The following is an 18218-nucleotide window of genomic DNA, read 5'->3' as shown; positions in this document are numbered from 1 at the left end:
TATAATTAATTAACTTGATTGAATGTTATATTATATATATATTATATATATATATATATATTATTTCAGAAGTAGATAATAGGGAACTCCTAATAGGGAATCCCTATTATCTTCTTTTGATATATTCTCTTTTTTTGATATGATTATATTCTCTATTATGTACTCTTGATATATATGATATGCATTTACAGGTTAACATATGTCACAGGTTCTTATATGTTATTTTTTGTAGGTTTCAAAGGGCAACTTTACTTACTGGCGATGCTCAAAACGATCAAAAAGTCTGCATTGTCCAGCAACTGTTTCGCAGAAAGGAAGTGAGTTCAAGCTCAACTCCAGAGAACACATCCACCAGGCAGACAAGGCTGCACTGACGAAAGTATTAATACGGAAGGAGGTATGCAATGTTATATAAACGTTGATGTACGACTTCAAGTCAAGTCTTGATAAACTTATGTACAACAGTGGCATATAGCTTCCTATAGGCACTGTAGGCTTGTGCCTAAACCCTTTCTCAAACGTAGAAAAAATGTGTTTATATATATATATATATACAGATTTGCTCTACATATATTTTTCTACTCCTTTGCAGTAAAAATACCTTATGTTTCTGTTTTTCAGGTTAAACTTACTTCACTGGAAGCAGTGCACTGCCCTGCCCGGCGCATTGTGGAGGATGTGATGTTAGGTCACAACGAACCGGGAGGACACGAACTGCCTAAACTAGAAAATTTAAAGCGTCTGGCAAACAAGGTCCGAGCAGCGAAGCAGACCTCAGACCGACAGAACCACGGACGCTTGATTTTGAAGTAAGTATAATTCAGAATAATTTATTACACAGATATGGATTAAAATATGTGAAGACTAAGTAATACTGACCAAAAATCATCAACATCATGACAAAGATGCCAGATTTCCACAGTAATATATCTGTTATCGGTATATACAATATACAGATATAATGATAACAGAATTTTTATCATGTCTGCTCCGGTTCCACTCGACACTCTTCTTCATCTTTCTGACGTCGCTACTACTTTAAGCAACACAGCAGAGAGTGAGCCAGCACATGAGCCTACAGAGCCAGATCAAAACCCCCCGCATTCGGACCTAACTGCCAGCTTTGACATCACACGTCAAGACATCAAACACGAACCAGAATTAGCTGAAGAGTAAGCACACCTCATAGATTGTTTGATAGAATTCTGCGACGTTACGCTAATTTCAAACATGACTGATGACGATGCACTTTCCAACAACAAACGTACACGTCGATTTTCTGCGAATGACTGACAAGAAATATTTGCTCAATAGTTATATGTTTGTATGTGATATATGTTTATCCTTTTTTTAGTTCTCATAAACATGAGCCTAGACTTCCCAGTTCCATTTGTAGAGACAGGCCTAGTGACCTACACCATTGGTGAGGGGCAGCGGGATCACAGCGTGGTGGCCCCAGAACTTATAAGCAGCAACGGCTAAGCGAATAGTATCAAGAAGTTTGTGATTATTGGTTTTTTACCGGGACCAAACCCTATCTGTGGTGCTAAATAATATAATATTATATATAATATCACAGTGCCCCGCAGATAGAAGCACTGGAAGCACAGTGCTATTCCAGTAAAATTTGGGGTAAGACAATTCTTGTTGCCTAAATCTCTGACGCATATATCACGAACAGATTGAATAATCCAGACGTCTATCCATTCAAACATTATTCAAGGGGTGGCATGCCCCGACCCCCTAAAGCATGCAGCGGCAATAAAGTACGGCGGCTTGCTTTTTATGTATCAACTGAGGGATTTATCGCTTCTGTCTTCTACTTTCTTAAAAGACTGTGGCGGCAGTGTATATATAAGTATATATATATATATATATAATATATAATATTATAATAGGATATATTACATATATATAATAATTATATAGATGAATATAGTACTATTATTCACGAAGTAGATAATTAGGGAACCCCTTATAAATAGGAACTCCTAATAAGGGAAGGAATCCCTATTATCTTCTTTTGATATATATATATAATATAATTGTCAAGAGTCACATAATAGCATTTCTATATGTACTCTTGATATATGATATGCATTTACAGTTTTAAGCATATCTGTCACAGGTTTTATATGTTATGTCTTGTAGGTTGCAGAGGCCCAACTTTACTTACTGGCGTTGCTCAAAACGATCAAAAGTCTCAATGTCGCGCAGCAACTGTTTCGCAGTAAGGAAAGTGAGTATCAAGTCAACTCAGAGAACACTCACACCAGGCAGACAAGGCCTGCACTGACGAAAGTATTAATGGAACGGAGGTATCAATGTTATAAGATAAACGTTGATTGTACGACTTCAAGTCAAGTCATTAGATAAACTTATGTATAAACAGTGCATAGCTTCCTAATAGGCCCACTGTAGCGCTTGTGCCCTAAAACGCTTTCTCAAACGTAGACAACAAATGGTTTATTTATATATATATTATAGTACAGATTTGCTCTACATATATTTTTCTACTGCCTTTGCAGTAAAAATACCCTCTATGCCTTTCTGCTTTTTCAGTTAACTTCTTCACGCGAACAGTGCAACTGGCTGCCCGGCGCAATGGTTGGAGGAATGTATGTTAGGTCACAACGAACCGGAGGAAGCAACGGACAGCCTAAACTAGAAAATTTAAAGCGTGACTGGCAAACAAAGCGTCGCGAGCAGCGAAAGCCATACCTCAGACCGACAGAAACCACGGACCTTGATTTGAAGTAAAGTATAATTCACGAATAATTTAATTACACAGATATGATTAAAAATATGTGAACACTAAGTAATCTGGATGACCAGGCGCCCAGCGACTAAAAATCATCAAACATCAATGACAAAGATGGCAGATCCTTCCAGCAGTAATATATCTGTTATCGTTTTATATACAATATACTGATATAATGATAACAGAATTTTTATCATGTCTGCTACGGTTCCATATTATAATATACATAGTTATTTTATAAATATTTATTACGATAACATGCATTTATTTTATAGATAGACACAGACTATTTGAAATTGGATGAGTTCCTCATCGGAGATGTACGTGTAGACGATCAACGACACCTCATATTCGCATCGCCCATCCAATTGGAGCTGCTCCAAAACGCAAAACGTTGGTTTTGTGATTCAATGTTGTCACTGCCCCCTTTCACTAAATGTGGTCAATCCACATATTTATACAGAAAGGTGCCAGCATGCAACACAAGTCCCCCCTCGGTGTTTTGCCTAGATGCCAGGAGAAAAACAAGAGACTGAAGGCGGTACAATATTTTTTCTGTCTGTTATGCTGTTCTAGTGTCTGTCTGTCCTGCGAGATGCTTCTGCTGCGGTCCGTCTGTCTTCATGCCCTGCAGGCCAATCGTGTCTGCCTTTGCGGTCTGTCATAGTCATGTCTAATGCCTGCAGCGCAAATCTGTCTGTGTCTGCCTACCAGTCTGTCTGCTGTCTCTGCCTCAGCCAAATCTGTCATGTTGTCTGCCATGCGGTCTATGTCTCTCTATCTATCATCTGCCTGCAGCCAATCATGTCTGTCTAGTCTCCATGGCGCTGGCAGCCATCTGTCTAAGTGTCCTGCCATGCGGTCTAGTCTCTCATTGTCTATCTCTATGCATGGCAGAGCCAATCCGTCTAGTCTGTCCTCATGGCCTGCAGGCCAATCTGTCTGTCTGTCCCTGTCTGCTGCCTGCAGCCAATCTGTCTGTCTGTCTGTCTGTCTCTGCCTGCAGCCAATCTGTCTGTGTCTGCCTGCGGTCTGTCTGTCTGTCTGTCTCTGCCTGCAGCCAATCTGTCTGTCTGTCTCTGCCTGCAGCAAATCTGTCTGTCTGTCTGCTTGCGGTCAGTCGGTCAGCATGCATGGCCTTGATGTAAAAACAATAGCGAAATAAGGTTAATTGCAAGCATTCAAGAACTTGTCTATTTGTCAGCATGCATATCAATATCAGACGGAATAAGGAAATTACCAATATTTGCACGATAAGAGAGCATTTTAATTGCCAATAACATAAATACAGGAATGTTGGAACTAAAGCTGCTTTTCAAAGCATTTGTAGTTTTGTTGTATATCAAAAGTATGACAATGCCCTTAATTACAGGTGTTTCAGAAGCTGAAGGAATGTATTCCTGTCCCACAGGTCCAGGGATTTGTGATGGACTTTGAGATAGGTAATAACATATATATATATATATATATACATTGTACAAGTAACATGTGTCAAGTATCGAATGTCCAGACATAATTGAACATAAAACATTTATTCATGTTTGGCCGAAATCATGGGAAAAATCATAGCCCAGAGAGAGGACTACGTACTTTCCGTAAGCATTGTACATATGCGGGTATACGCGTAGTGATGAGGCTACAAAGTAGTTCCGCATAATATTACACCATGCTCCCGGGGGGTGGGGGGCACTCACCCCATATTATGGTAGGTAAGTGCCACTACAAAGTCAAAAATGGGGAGCGCTGGAACTACCTTGGACCTGACAATGGGGCCTCTGGAACTAATTAATGTTTGTTGAATGTGGGATGCTCTGGAACTGGCTATGTTCGAAAATGGGGGTTGCGTTGCATGCATGCCTTCACGGCCCAGCTTCATTGTATTCGGAAGTATGATGCACTGAAACGGAAATGTTAAAAACTAGGGTCTCCGGAACGGCAAAAATGTAAGATTTACATGGTAACTAAACTTGGCGATGCACTGGAACGGAAGTTTAGGGTTGAAAATGGGGGTCTCTCCCGCGTCACATAGCTACCATGCAATATATGTGGAGTGCCCCCCCCCGGGAACATATATATGCTCAGTCCAGAGATGCCAACCACTACGATTTATCCGTATTTTATATGAATTTCTATTCCTTTTGCACCACTACGACCAGTTTGTATCAAACTACAAATTTCACTGTGATCGAAATTATTTTTTTTCGTCAATTATTGTCATTTTTTGTCAATTTATTGTCATTTTTGACCCTCTGAATGTAGGACCCTCTGAATGCATCTCAGAATCAAACATTTTTCCGGAGTGCATGCCGGACCCCCCTAGCAAACTCGGGTCACTACGTGACCCTCGAACTACTAATTTGACGGCCAGAAACTACAGATTGCTTCAAATATGTGTTGGAATCTCTGTCAGTCACCGGCCGTAACACAGATTGAATAAATATGCAGCATACTTTTTTGGTCAAAATTATTTTCTCCAAAAAACCATATAACCCAATCTAAATATATCACATTCCAATTATATTATGGAAGTCAGTTAACATGCGTGTTTAACGGTGTTTTAATTTAATATAAAAATTGTTTACATGTCACTGTTTTACATAAAATGTGCTTGTGTGGCTTACACTGTGTTTCACTACATTCTAACAGGTGCTTGGAAAGCAATTCGTAATGAATTTCCAAATGCAAGCATCAAAGGATGCGCGTTTTACTTTAGCCAGGCAGTGTGGCGGAAAACCATGGAGCTCGGACTCAAGACGACATACAGCCTCCGGGGACAGGAGTATACGTACATCAGTAGTCTGATGGCATTGCCATTTCTACCTGCTGCTGACATCCTGCCAGCACTCCAACAACTGGAACAGAGGGCAGCATCACCTCAACTTCAACAACTGGTGAGGTACGTCAGTGAAAGCTGGCTTAAAATCCGACCTGGCAGCCAAGTAATTGGAATGTATACAACCTGACCATCAGGACTAACAACGATGTTGAAGGTAAATAGTTTTAATTTAAACAATAATCATACACAGTGGACTCCGACCTACTCAGTACCAGTTAACTTGGTAAACTAAGCCTGCGTCAGATTTGCAAAAAAAAATGTTCCGTATGTATTTTAGTACTATGTTTTACACAAATTCTTACTCAGTATTTGATTAACACAGTAATATTTTACCGGTCCCAACTCTACCAAGTTAGGTGGAGTCTGCTCTAGCGTAACCAGAAGAGAAATATGTGTATGAGAATGTGAACACAAGAAGACGAGTCAAAACGATCAAGGTTCTTTGTCTGATGTTCACAAATTTAATGTCCTAATCCATTTGTAATCATTTTTTAGGATGGCACACACCCGTATGAACAGCTATGCGGGAAGTGCCAAACTCTTTACAAACTGGTCCCACTCCTGCGACGCGAGTCAGACATCGTTGACTTACAGCACACACGGGTGGGTGAGGAGCAGATCGTGCGTGACCAGCGCAACCAAACGAAGAATCTCCAGGGCAGGCTTCATCAATTCTGGACGAAATATGCTGCCCAGGAGATGACCGCGTCCCAGCTGCTCAGGGCATGCGGGAACATTTACGGCCCAAGCAATGATTAACTAAATAGTTTTAGTTGAGGCGATGCTGCCCTTGATTGAAGTTGCGGTACTCCCAGTGCTCCAGATAATTTTTGGTAAGTTATCACACACATATATTACAGCAAATGTACAACCTGTACCAGTAGAGAAGTTTTACTTTTCGTTTTTTTTAAAGGTTGTACGTTTGCTGTAATATATTTGTGTGATAACGTTTTTTTTACCAGTGATTTCTCAGGTATGCTAGTTTGGAAAGAGTCATTGCACTATGCATTTGTGATAGCAGTGGATCACTAGGATTTGATCTCAACTTCTCTACTGGCACAGGTTGTACATTTGCTGTAATATATTTGTGTGTTAACGTTTTTTTTACCAGTGATTCCTCAGTTTTGCTAGTTTGGAAAAAGTCATTGCACTATGCAATTGTATTATATATAAAAATACAATAAATCAGTTTGGACTTGATAAGCACTATGCCTGTAGTTTGGGGTCGATTCATTGGCTAATTGGAAACATGCATATCACGCCGTGATATTATTACTAATTCATTGCATACATGTGTTCCAGTTTAAAGTCTGGTGTTAAGCTGAAAATTTTGCTGACAAATGCATTACAATGCGACACACCTTTCTACCAACTGTGCACTGGACAATTGCTAATAATCACCAGTGGATACAACATCATACAATCTTCCTGTTACTTAATTAGTAAGCCTCTGTGTAGCCTGCCAACTTCAGTGTTCTACTCTGATGTAATCATAACTGAAACTGTTAATACCTGAATCCAGTAACGCGGTTTGATAATAGACTGAATACATTCATATATTATTGCTGTTACAATTATATACCAATTATTACATATAGTATACAGGGTTCTTTTTAGAGGTCGGTAGCCCGGCATTTCCCCCCGGCTGTTATTCTATCTGTAACACCCGCTGTTGATTACATGTAACTTGGACATTGCAGGACATTTGCGGTGCACGTCTGCCAAATTTTCTTGGAACACATGTTGAAAAAATACAGTAATTCCGCGAGGCCGTGCTCTGGAACAAACTAGTTAGTGTAGCAGAATTTCCAGAGAGTCACTACTTATATGATACATTACACACGGACTCCTGCATATGTCAAATCCTGGAGTCCGACAGTAAATCAGGTGGTATCTTACTCCGGACTCACGTTAATTTCGCACCACTCACGCGAATTGTTCATTACGTACGCCATCAGCATTTCTGATGACGACTTAGATGGGAAATTACTGTTTTGTATTACATGGGACCTGTCTGAGGGCACCGACTTCCACATAATGACGGCTTATAAATGATGACTTAGGCGGGGCTATTCCAATGGATTTACTATGAGAGAAAATCGAGACTTTGACATCCATGATGACTTATGCGAATTGACGAGTGAGACGATGACGACTTATGCGAGTTTTACTGTATTAGATATCTCACTGACTGTACTTACCTGATAGTTTATTTTCAAAAGATTCTAACGTTTATACACTCTTTATAGAGGATTCTTCGAATATTTGCTAACTTTCGCGAAGAGTTCCTTGTTTAAAGTAGCGTTCGTGTTGTATTCTGAGCAATTCCTCCGTTTACGCTTTAGCCACTGACTGGCAAGATCACTAAACAGAGGAATTGCTCCAACCTCTGATTAGCTCAAAACCTCAGCTGATATGACGTTTTGGCACAGGAACTGAGGAAGCCCGGCATATGCTATGGGAAATACTACTAGTAGTAGTACTAGTAGTAGTACTGCTCATAAGGTCTATGACTATGTCCCCCAGGGTACTGCCGGAACGTACCCTGGATACGGTCCGGTATGTACCGGAACGTACCCTGGTAACTATCTCATCCTGATATGGTTAGGGTTGGGGAGTAGGCATAGGCGACTCCCTAGACTCGTTAGTGGAGTAGGCGAGGTACGGTCCGGCATATTAGATAGTACCAGGGTACGTTCCGTATACCGGACCATACCCAGGGTACGCTCCGGCAGAAACCTGGGGGACATAGACCCTCTCAGCACTACTACTAGCTCCAAGAAACGGTCTTTGCTAGGGTTAGAAGACCTGTGTTGGTCAGGTTAGTACTAGTTTCTGCTGTAGTACGTTGCAGTATCCAAAATTGGCATCGAGGCAACGAATAACTAGTACTATTAGGTTAGATAGCCCCGCCATGAGAAACACAACAGCGTTCACAGAATTGAAATTTCCTACCTATTGTAAGGTAGGCCTATAATGGGCAAAACAGGACACTTTTTTGAGCATTTTCACCCATTCTTGTAGTCATAGCTTCTACAATATCTTGGCTATCGCTCCATGCATTAGGAGTGTTCCCAACTTTGATATCATTAATGATTAAAGATTGATAATCCTAACCCTAACCTTAACCTAAATGACATTAAACAACAAAACTAATATATGACCATGACCATATGTTATTATGACCATTAATGACATTAAAGTTGGGAACATTCCTAATGGAGTATCACCCAATATCTTGACCAATTTATCAAACGAAAGTTACCATTCAAGTATAAATACCCGGCTAACTTCGTGGGTATTAAACGACATCATTTTGTTTACTCAGAATTATATTTCCCTATTTCTGTCCAAGCCCAAGATCATTCTTCTGTGTGCATGTATATATAGCAGGACGAGTAAATCTAAGTTGATTAGTCACAAAAACAGTAGTTTCCCATGCGCAGATGTAAACATGTTGGGGCCATCTTCCCATTATTATGGGCCATAACGTTATTGCTATATAGTATTTATTTGAATTTAAATCATATCAGGGTTCTCCAAGAGCACTTATAGCCTGGCGGCCCGCCAGGGTATCGTCGAGCCCCGCCATCCTAAAATGCACCCGCCACTCTAAATATCATAGCCGCCATGCTAAAATTAGCTAAAAAATGCTAAAACTAGGACCGTAAAGGCAGCCCCGCCATGCTATAATGAAAAAGCTTGGAGAACCCTGCATATATGATTCTATTTAACATAATAATATATATTATATTATGGGCCGAGTCCGTATCGGCCGTCTATTGGCCGACTTCGTCAATGGGACGACACTGCTATGGGACGGGTGAACCCGGCGCCCCCTGGGGGACATAGACCCTATGAGCGCTACTAGTACTATAGGGACGTGGGTGACATCATAGATATATACAACACGTGTGTACACGTGTGTACGTGCTGTAGGCCCCTATATATATATCATATGGTAACATCAGGAGTAAGATAATATAGATATAGATCTATATATATAGATAGATCTAGATAGATAGATAGATCTAGATAGATCTAGATATAGATCTAATATAGATCTATATTATCTTACTCCTGGTAACATCATACAGGAGCGTGCACAGGATTTGTACCGGGGGGGGGGGGTCTACCCGTAAGGCGTAACCCAAACTTGCGAGCACGCGAAGTGGGGGTCTGGGGTCAAATCTTCTGAAATTAGACCCCCTTAGATGTGTTTTCGGTTCAAGGATGAGTCCGGACCCCCTGGACCCCCACCCCCCTGTACACGCCCATGTCATAGTATTCATACAATACATCATGCATACATCCGGTTACATGATACCTACATCATGATCATACTCATAGGCCCTACAACTACAAGCCGTAGGCCCCCTACTCATTATAATCATATGATCCGTATCAGTATCAGTCTCACATTTATCAAGTGTAGATAGCTATAAGTCTACATACGTCTGATATTATATAATACTGTACCTACCTGAGTTGACAGCATAAAATAAATAGTTTGATTGGCGATGTGATCATTTTGATCAGAGCTCTGTTTTGGTTTTGAGTTTAGCACTTAGCCTAGACTCACACCCTATCTCTTTGCTCTTCATATAGCCTATAGGTCTATATTATATTATCAACGTAAAAAGACATCGTACCAGTCTATGCTCTGCCCTGCTGGACAACGCCCTCTACCAAACAATGTTTGCGAGGCAAAACACTCGCTTGTCAAACAACGTCTGCTGTACCGCCAAACCTTCTTTGTAATTTTTTGGATCCGTTGCCGCACATCATGGAAAAATACGATCGTGACATTGGCGAAAGGTCGACTTATACTCGGCAACCAGGTTAGTTTGCGTACACCGCGCTCCTCATACTAGACAGTATACATATTTCACCTCGTTTACGGATTTGGAATGGTCACCAACAAACAACGTTATTCTCACTATGATATCTAATCAGCTGTCAATAAATTAATAAGCACTCACTGGCTCAGCTTAGTCAGTGATTACTCTACACTGTCAGTGTCACTTTTTACTGTCACTAATATAACCTGCCAATTTACTAATATAATACAAGTAGTAAAACTAATGCTGTATTAGGTAGCAAATTTACTACCTATGCTGCATGCATATCTGCCACTGGTACAGTCACAGTGGTACTACTACTAGGCTAGACCCCTAGCTCTAGTAACTAATAATACTAATAGTATAGCCCGTGTACAGTTGCCGCTGGCTACTGATGTTGTCTTTTGCCGCGTTGCCGCTGGCCGCCCAGCGGCAACTGTACGCGGGCTATAGTTACTAGAGCTGAGAGGGTCTATGTCCCCCGGGGTACTGCCGGAACGTACCCTGGGTACTGTCCGGTATACCGAAACGTACCCTGGTACTATCTAATATGCCGGACCGTATTTCGCCTACTCCACTAACGAGTCTAGGGAGTCGTCTACGCCTACTCCCTAACCCGAACCCAAACCCTAACCCTAACCCTATCCCTAACCCTAACCCTAATCCTAACCCTATAACCATATCAAATAGTGACCAGGGTACGTTCCGGTATACCGGACCGTACCCAGGGTACGTTCCGGCAGTACCCTGGGGGACATAGACCCTATGAGCGTTACTATAGAGCTAGCTAGACCCCCCGACTTTGACTTCGCAGTGCCAGTGGCACATACCTACCATAATGTGGGGGTGAGTTCCCCCCGGGGGGGGGGCTAGACGAGTACTACCGGGTACTTACTAGACTCCACCTCCATTGGCTGCACTTCAATGCTAGCATTCTGAGCTGTTGGCGTAGTCAACAAGAGCTATAATACTAGAGCTAGGTTGCGCATAACTGTATTGTCGCGCATGCGGCAGAGCGGAGGGCCTATAGTTCTAGACTCTAGAGCTATGTCGCGCATAACTATTGAAGTCTGTAGTCTGTAGAGTGTTGTGACTCTTAAAAAATATGATTTTCCAGTAGGCAACCAGGGTGAAAAGAGCTATATAGTATATAATAACATATAGCATATGTATTAACGTATGGTACGTCTCTAGTTATCTTATTGCAGTACTAACATATTTGTTGCAATGCTGTACTCATTTGAGGGGTAATCAGATACAATAAAAATGAATTCACAATGGTCATCTCTGACATTGTTTTCAGCACATATCGTGTTAGTTGACTTTGGAATTGATCTTGATGCTGATACATGCTATAACATACAGCAAGCTCTAGAACACCTGTTTTCCATCGTCTGCACTTTACCTGGACCATGTCGCGTTCCTTTTTTCGGACTGCTTGCTACTACAGATTCTTATCCAGAAGTAAGTCTTACAAGCTAATGCCGAGTTTTGTTATGGAAGAATTGAGTTCATTTATGAAAGTATGTGGTAATGCTGACAAATCCTAGCAGTTTGAAAATGATGATGAAAGCATTTAAGGATGAAAAAGCAAACGAAAATTCATGAGAATAGCATTCAGAATGCGCTCCGTGTATCGATTGCCGTAGATGTGCCGTGCCAGCTGCTGTACACCTGCGTCTTCTCTGGGCACTCACAGGTTGTCTTCCCATTGCAACACATCAAAGGTGCTTCGAGTTTCACCAGGCTCCATGCAGCCCTTGTCGAGCTGTGCAACATGCAGCATGGGGAGTGGCTGCGGCTGGGAGCAGCCGGTGACGCGAGCCGGGGAACAGATGTGCTACTGCAGAGCCTTCATGAAGCCATAAGCCAGTTCAAAAGACAATCGCAAAATCTGCTACAGGTACATCAAAACACATGATATATGTGTTGGTATATATGTATATGGTTATCTTGATATATGTACTCAGGAGTAGAAATTAGTTTGAAAATTTACAGACCAGCCGGGCCTGTAGGTAAGGGATTTGACAGGCCCGCCAGGCAAATTTTACAGGCCGGAGACGGTTTTGCATGCTGGGGGTGAATTTTCTACTGGCCTGGCGGGCTTGCTAGTATTAGAAATGTCAGGCCCGAGCCTTAAAATACGGGCATTGGGCCCGTGGGCCCCTTAGTATTTCGACCCATGGTACTATAATATTATAGCTATATGTATGTCTGGTGTATGCCGCATAGTAGAGTAGGCAGTCATTGCATTAAGTGTCTTCTCACGGCAGACGGCTGGATCGTGGTCACAACTCGAGATAACCGTGTTTACGAGCAAGCAGGGTTTATCACTGGTCAAGCCTTTGGAGAAGTTCATCAAAGACCTCAATCTGGACAACCTCAAGGTTGACTTTATTTTTTCGTCACCATGTACAGTTCTGTGTATTAAATAGACATGGTAGACATACTTCCTATCCTGCAGACTGTATACATGGCTTCTTTAATGACAAGTAACAAGTAATTCATACTCTGTTACAAATCTCTTATGGAGTGGCTCCTTGTATATCCGATGAAGATGTCCCAATATAACCCCTGTTAGAATGATTATGCATCCGTATCTAGGCTCCTCGGGTGTCACGTAGCAATTTGTTGTTTGCAGAAGATGCAGGTCGTGTCGTTGCTAAGTGACAGAGATGATACTCGGTTGCTCAGCACCGAAGCAGCAGGAATAGAATCTTGCAGTCAGACGAGTGAAGTGTCCGACAGCTCGGGTGACAGTGGTGCCACCGCAGGCACGCTTGAGCTACTGCAGGTAGAGTCAGGTTAGTGCTGCGTCTAATTGCTTATCATGTTGATTATGCTTTACGTCTGTAGTTAGAACATGTTGTGGTTCAGACACCACAGTGAGTTGAGCTGTCACATACATCTGGAGAGTTTATATAAAATACGTCATACATACGATCTGCTTACAGATCTACTCAGTTTGGAAAACTTCTTCAAAATGTGGCTCATGGATTCCGGTACGGACAGGGAGCATCTCCACATCACGTTGCCAGAGGTCAGCACAGCACAGGACAGGATGTGGCCACTGGTCTTGAAGTGCGACATGCAGGAGAGAATACTTGATCCAAGTCTCATTCCCTTCGCTTCATGTTATGTAAAAACCCTTCGGCTATGTCATTTTCACTTCTTATTATATAGTTAGGTGTAGTTTAGAATTTACATTGGTTGCCAGCAATGTTCGTTTCCTTATTTAATCATGAAATTATATAATCATGTGATAAATTATACTCAGTCCCGTATACGTATGTTCTTTATGTTCTTCCGTAATCAATGTATTCTTTGCAGCATTTACTTGTTGTGTCACTCATCCCTTGTGTCATGAATTTATTCCATGCACTGTTTATTCCTTCCACCATACATTCTTTCGTTGTGCTGCCTATTCCTTACCCTCTCTAGTTATTCCTTGCCACCATTCGTTCGTTGAAGCATCTATTTCTTGCCACCATTCATTCGTTGAACCATCTATTCCTTGCCACCACTCGTTCGCTGAACCAATCTATTCTTTGCCTCATTCATTCATTCATCCATTCATTCATTCATTGAACTACCTATCCTTTTTATCATTCATTTATTTATTCATTGAACTATCTATTCTATTCATTGTGTCATTCATTCATTGAACCACCTATTTTTTTATCATTCATTTATTCCTGGAACCATCTATTTCTTATCCCTCTCATTCTTTAAACCATCGATTCCCTGCCCCACTCATTCTATTCATCGTCCATTCCTTATTTATCTCATCCCAATCATTTGTTGAACCGTTTATTTCGTATCCCATTTGTTCAACGAACCAATTATCCTCTGTATAATTCATTCATGGAACCATCTATTGTTTGCGTCAATCATTTATTCGTTGAACTAGCTATTTCTTGCCCATCTTATTCCTTGACTCATCTATGTCTTATCAAGAGCGGATAATACCTTAATGTATTATTAGCTCTTGGTCTTATCCCATTCATTCGTTGAACTATTTATTACTTGCCACTTGCATTCGTTAAAACATCTATTGCTTGTCGCGTTTATTCGTTGACCGACATGCTGCTTCTTGTCCTAATCATTCATTGAACCGTATCGTTCTTGTTATTGGGCTTGAATACCCCTGTCACACCAACCGCGATCAGCCGGCGACCGCTTTACGCTCCCGGACTTTGAACATTTTCACTAAAGCGCAGTGACATTGCCGAAAATTGTGAAATCCATGACACCAGGTAGCTTAACAGTAGCTTACAGTATGCTCTTGACTCTTACGCTCTCATTGCGTTCTATGCGTTGTTGCTACGTCCACGATACGCTCATGTAGTTCGCTTTGCACTGCCATGGCAATTGTACTGCGTCATTATACCGCGTGTTACAGCATGCTCAAAACAAGCGCCGATGTTTGGCGTTCAAGGTAGCTCATGACGACCCTCTTCCGTCCTTGACAGTTTCCACTGCGTCACCAAATCGTTCTCAGAGACCTTACTGCGCTTTTCCTCGCGATTTCATACTTTTCAGGTCGCAGTGGGAGCGCGAGCGTGATCGCGGGTAGGTGTGACAGGGTATTACACTCATTCGTTGTGTCACTCGTTCATTGTGCTACATTTGTTGCTCGGTCCGTTCATTGCGCCACAGTTCTCACATTGGTTTTTATCTATCTGCCAAGAAACTGCACCAGGAGACACCGCTGCGCAGCCTGCCTTCCAGCTGCAGTGCAAGACCTAGCGCCCCCTATCTGCCTGTCCGCACACTACGAGCACTATCACTCATAAAGCAAGATGGCCTGTGTGAGAGTGTGCTCTATGGACTGGTGCGTATGTTAGTCTGCACATGCAACTCTCTAGTCAGTACAAAATAACTGGAACATTTCCAAAGCTAACAGGCTGCAGCTACCAGAGGTTAATTACTAAAAGATCTAGCATAAGGCAGCAGCTAAATAGCGGTATCCAATAAATTGTGATTTTTGAATGCAGAGAAATGATAAAACGTGAGAGAAACGTGTTACCGATGACTGGAACAGTAGCTATGTAGAGAGGTTAGCTTCACATTCCTTCGCCAGGTTGAAAGGCCATGCCAAGTGAGAAAACCTTGAATCAGGAAATTTAGATGCACGGGGGGATATGTGTACATGCATACATGTGTACCTGCGCACGTGTGCGTGCGTGCGTGTGAGTGCGTGTGCGTGAGTCCGTGCGTACGTGCGTACGTTCGTGTGCGTGCGTGCGTACGTTCGCGTGCATGCGTGCGTGTACGTACGTGCGTATGCGTGTACGTGCGTGTACGTACGTACGTGCGTACGTGCGTACGTGCGTACGTGCGTATGCATGTGCGTGTGCGTACGTGCGTATCGTGTGCGCTGTGCGTATAGCGTTGTGCGTACGTGCGTAGCGTGGTGCTATGTGCCGTATGCGTGTGCTTGTGCGTACACCGTGCGTAATGTCGTGGCCCGGTTACCGTGCGGTATCGGTGTTGCGTACTGCGTTATGCTGTCCGTACTTGCCGGGGTTATTGCGTGTGCGTACTGTGCGTGAGTCGTCGTGGGCGTACGTGCCGTGTGCTTTCGTGTGGATTAGCCACGTCAGTGATTGGAGTCCGGGGTCTACAAGAATTTTACACTTCACGTAATTTAAGCATTCTCGATTCATGGCTATGTATCGCTGTGCTTGTCATCTATATAAGCTCCCTGATATTAAAAGCCACCGTCATGGGTTGGAATAGATGTGACTGGGATGGATCCTGAAAGACACAGCAGACCTTGGCAAATGCTTTCTGCTGGCTTATGATGCGAAAAGGCCTATCCGTGTTGTGAAAATTACTCAAGTTGCATATAGTAGAGAAACATGCAACTCGGTGCAAAACAAAATTCTAAAAAGGCTTTCCTATTTCACTATGCAAGCAGATGCAGTGCGTTTCTGTTCTGTCCAGTTTTTAAAATGGGAAGCCTTTCCTGGTACCCAGAAGCCTTGCACGTCTGGCGATGCTAGCGGCGCGAAACCAGAAGCTACTGCCAAATATCGTGGCACGCTAGTGGGTCATTTACGTGCTGCTATCGCGACGCCATGACCAACACTGTGGACTGCTGAACGTCGTAGCTGTTAGAGAAGCTGCTGCTGCCCACTGAGGTGTGGTACAGGTCAGTGGAGTCAGCAAGCCGAATTCCAGCAAAACAGTTGCAGAGAGCATTGATAAGGTGATCAGATTGTGTAGTCTCTAACTAAAGCTAAGTTTACTACTACCGACTTTGTGTTGGTCCGATTGGCCGAGTTGACGCAATTTTGGCAATTTGGGCAAACTCTGAGTGGCAAAATAGAACATGTTTCTAATCTCGCCAAGTTAGTTGCTATCGGTCGCTGTCCGTCGACCAGAACTTTTGGCGTTACATTGCCGGCTGTTTGCGTTTATAGTTGTGAAGTTGGTCCGAATTCGCCAATTTGACACAAATAACAAGTCGGTAGTGTTAAACTCGCAGAATTAATATTTTAGTGCTCATATAGATCAGATAGAATTATTCCTTTGCGCGAATCTTCACGCTTCATTGGGTAACACTAAGTTTCTCAACACTTTGAATAGGTGTAACAAAATTAAACAATTTACTGAATAAATAAGTGACGTTGCATTTCTATAATACTAATGCCCGCGTCTGGTCCGTTGCAATGCGCGGTTAACGCGTTGCGAAGGTCCAATCTTACAAACGCAATTCGGATTCAAAACTATTTTTCTCGTACTCTTGAATCATACTTTCGCTTACAAACATTCTGATTCTATAGGATATCTAAGTATTTAACGCACTAGAAAAAGTTTTGTTCGCTCGACAGAAAATAAAACGGACTCCGTACCTCAGCAGGACGTCTGTCCCTGGTAAAACGCCACTACTGCGTGACCAAAATACCTATCCCGCGTCGACCAGCACTTGAGCGTTTCATAAAAAAGTAAATAAACACGAAATATAATTTACTACCAAAGTCTAATGTTCTCTACCTCTTGCGCTTCGCTCTATTGTTGCAATAACCTTCTGCAAATGCCGTCAATAATAGAGTTATTCTTTCTGCTTTTAAGAGAATCAGAGTATAAGAGTACCTCTGAGTTAATTCATGTTGTTTTGTGCACAGCGTGTGCGTGCGGTGTACTTGTGTGTTGTAAGGAGCATCTTGAACGGTCATTTTACAGCAAGTTATCGGCAATAAGTAGGCGAAGGGAGTAGATGAAAACAATTAAGACTTTGGTATAAATACATTCGTGTTTTATTTACCATTATTCTTTTAGTGAGACCGGTTCTCCAAGTGCCTGTGATCTCGCGTGAAGTGGCGATGTCTCTGCCCATTAATAACATCTCAACTGTGATAAACCTGCAAGCAGTCGACCCATGCACGTACTTGGCATCGTGCGCAGCAGTGGATTCAACCATCGTTGCGGGAAACATACGACCTAAATTCTAAGTATGGTTATAAATGGAGTGAAAAAAAAGAGAAAACAATTTTATTACAAAAGAATAAAATTATACGAGGTTATCTTTGCAGCTTCATCAGTTAGAATCTAGCAACGCCGTTGCTGGTGGCCAATCACGGTCTGTATGGCGTTCTCCATGTGGCGAAGCCTTGTGAAGTCAAACCTACCCTCCACCGCCAGCGCAATCTCCTTTCCACGTCAGCAACGTAGTACGTACGCGTTCCTAATATCACTCAGTCTATGGCGCGTAACATATTCACTGTCAACTATGGAACTAAAAACAAGGAGGATTTACTGGACTAACTTTAGG

At 42.2% G+C, this 18218-nt stretch overlaps 3 protein-coding genes and 1 long non-coding RNA gene across 6 annotated transcripts in view; 3 read left to right on the top strand and 1 right to left on the bottom strand.

Moving 5' to 3' along the window:
• The window catches only part of LOC106811107, a 31939-nt gene extending 21778 nt beyond the window's left edge, over positions 1-10161 (bottom strand). For all 3 annotated transcript variants that reach the window (XM_014814642.1, XM_014814643.1, XM_014814645.1), the window contains exon 1: positions 10081-10161. The gene's annotated coding sequence lies outside the window, so the exon portion shown is untranslated. The remainder of the gene's footprint in view (positions 1-10080) is intronic.
• LOC106811100 lies at positions 180-3193 on the top strand. Its single transcript, XM_014814633.1, has 4 exons — positions 180-191; positions 233-397; positions 622-809; positions 3037-3193. The coding sequence occupies exons 1-4, from the start codon at positions 180-182 to the stop codon at positions 3038-3040; spliced, it is 369 nt and encodes a 122-aa protein (XP_014670119.1). The 3' UTR covers positions 3041-3193.
• LOC106811108 lies at positions 3252-5540 on the top strand. The gene is made up of 3 exons (XR_001394100.1): positions 3252-3302; positions 4134-4203; positions 5475-5540. It is a non-coding gene; the product is annotated as an uncharacterized LOC106811108 (long non-coding RNA).
• The window catches only part of LOC106811099 (meiosis 1 arrest protein-like), a 21080-nt gene continuing 8424 nt past the window's right edge, over positions 5563-18218 (top strand). The window contains exons 1-8 of the mRNA XM_014814632.1: positions 5563-5657; positions 6571-6659; positions 11742-11902; positions 12138-12341; positions 12712-12825; positions 13080-13242; positions 13393-13577; positions 15129-15272. Coding sequence (XP_014670118.1) covers positions 5563-5657; positions 6571-6659; positions 11742-11902; positions 12138-12341; positions 12712-12825; positions 13080-13242; positions 13393-13577; positions 15129-15272 — 1155 coding nt within the window. The remainder of the gene's footprint in view (positions 5658-6570; positions 6660-11741; positions 11903-12137; positions 12342-12711; positions 12826-13079; positions 13243-13392; positions 13578-15128; positions 15273-18218) is intronic.

This window comes from Priapulus caudatus, unplaced genomic scaffold, assembly GCF_000485595.1.
Source record: "Priapulus caudatus unplaced genomic scaffold, Priapulus_caudatus-5.0.1 Scaffold504, whole genome shotgun sequence".
NCBI lineage: Eukaryota > Metazoa > Priapulida > Priapulimorpha > Priapulimorphida > Priapulidae > Priapulus > Priapulus caudatus.
This window is presented reverse-complemented; position numbering and strand designations above follow the sequence as displayed.

Excerpts from the sequence above, each read along its gene's own strand:
- LOC106811100 (XM_014814633.1), top strand. Across the intron at positions 398-621 it reads AAGTATTAATACGGAAGGAG|GTTAAACTTACTTCACTGGA; the intron begins GTATGCAATGTT and ends TCTGTTTTTCAG.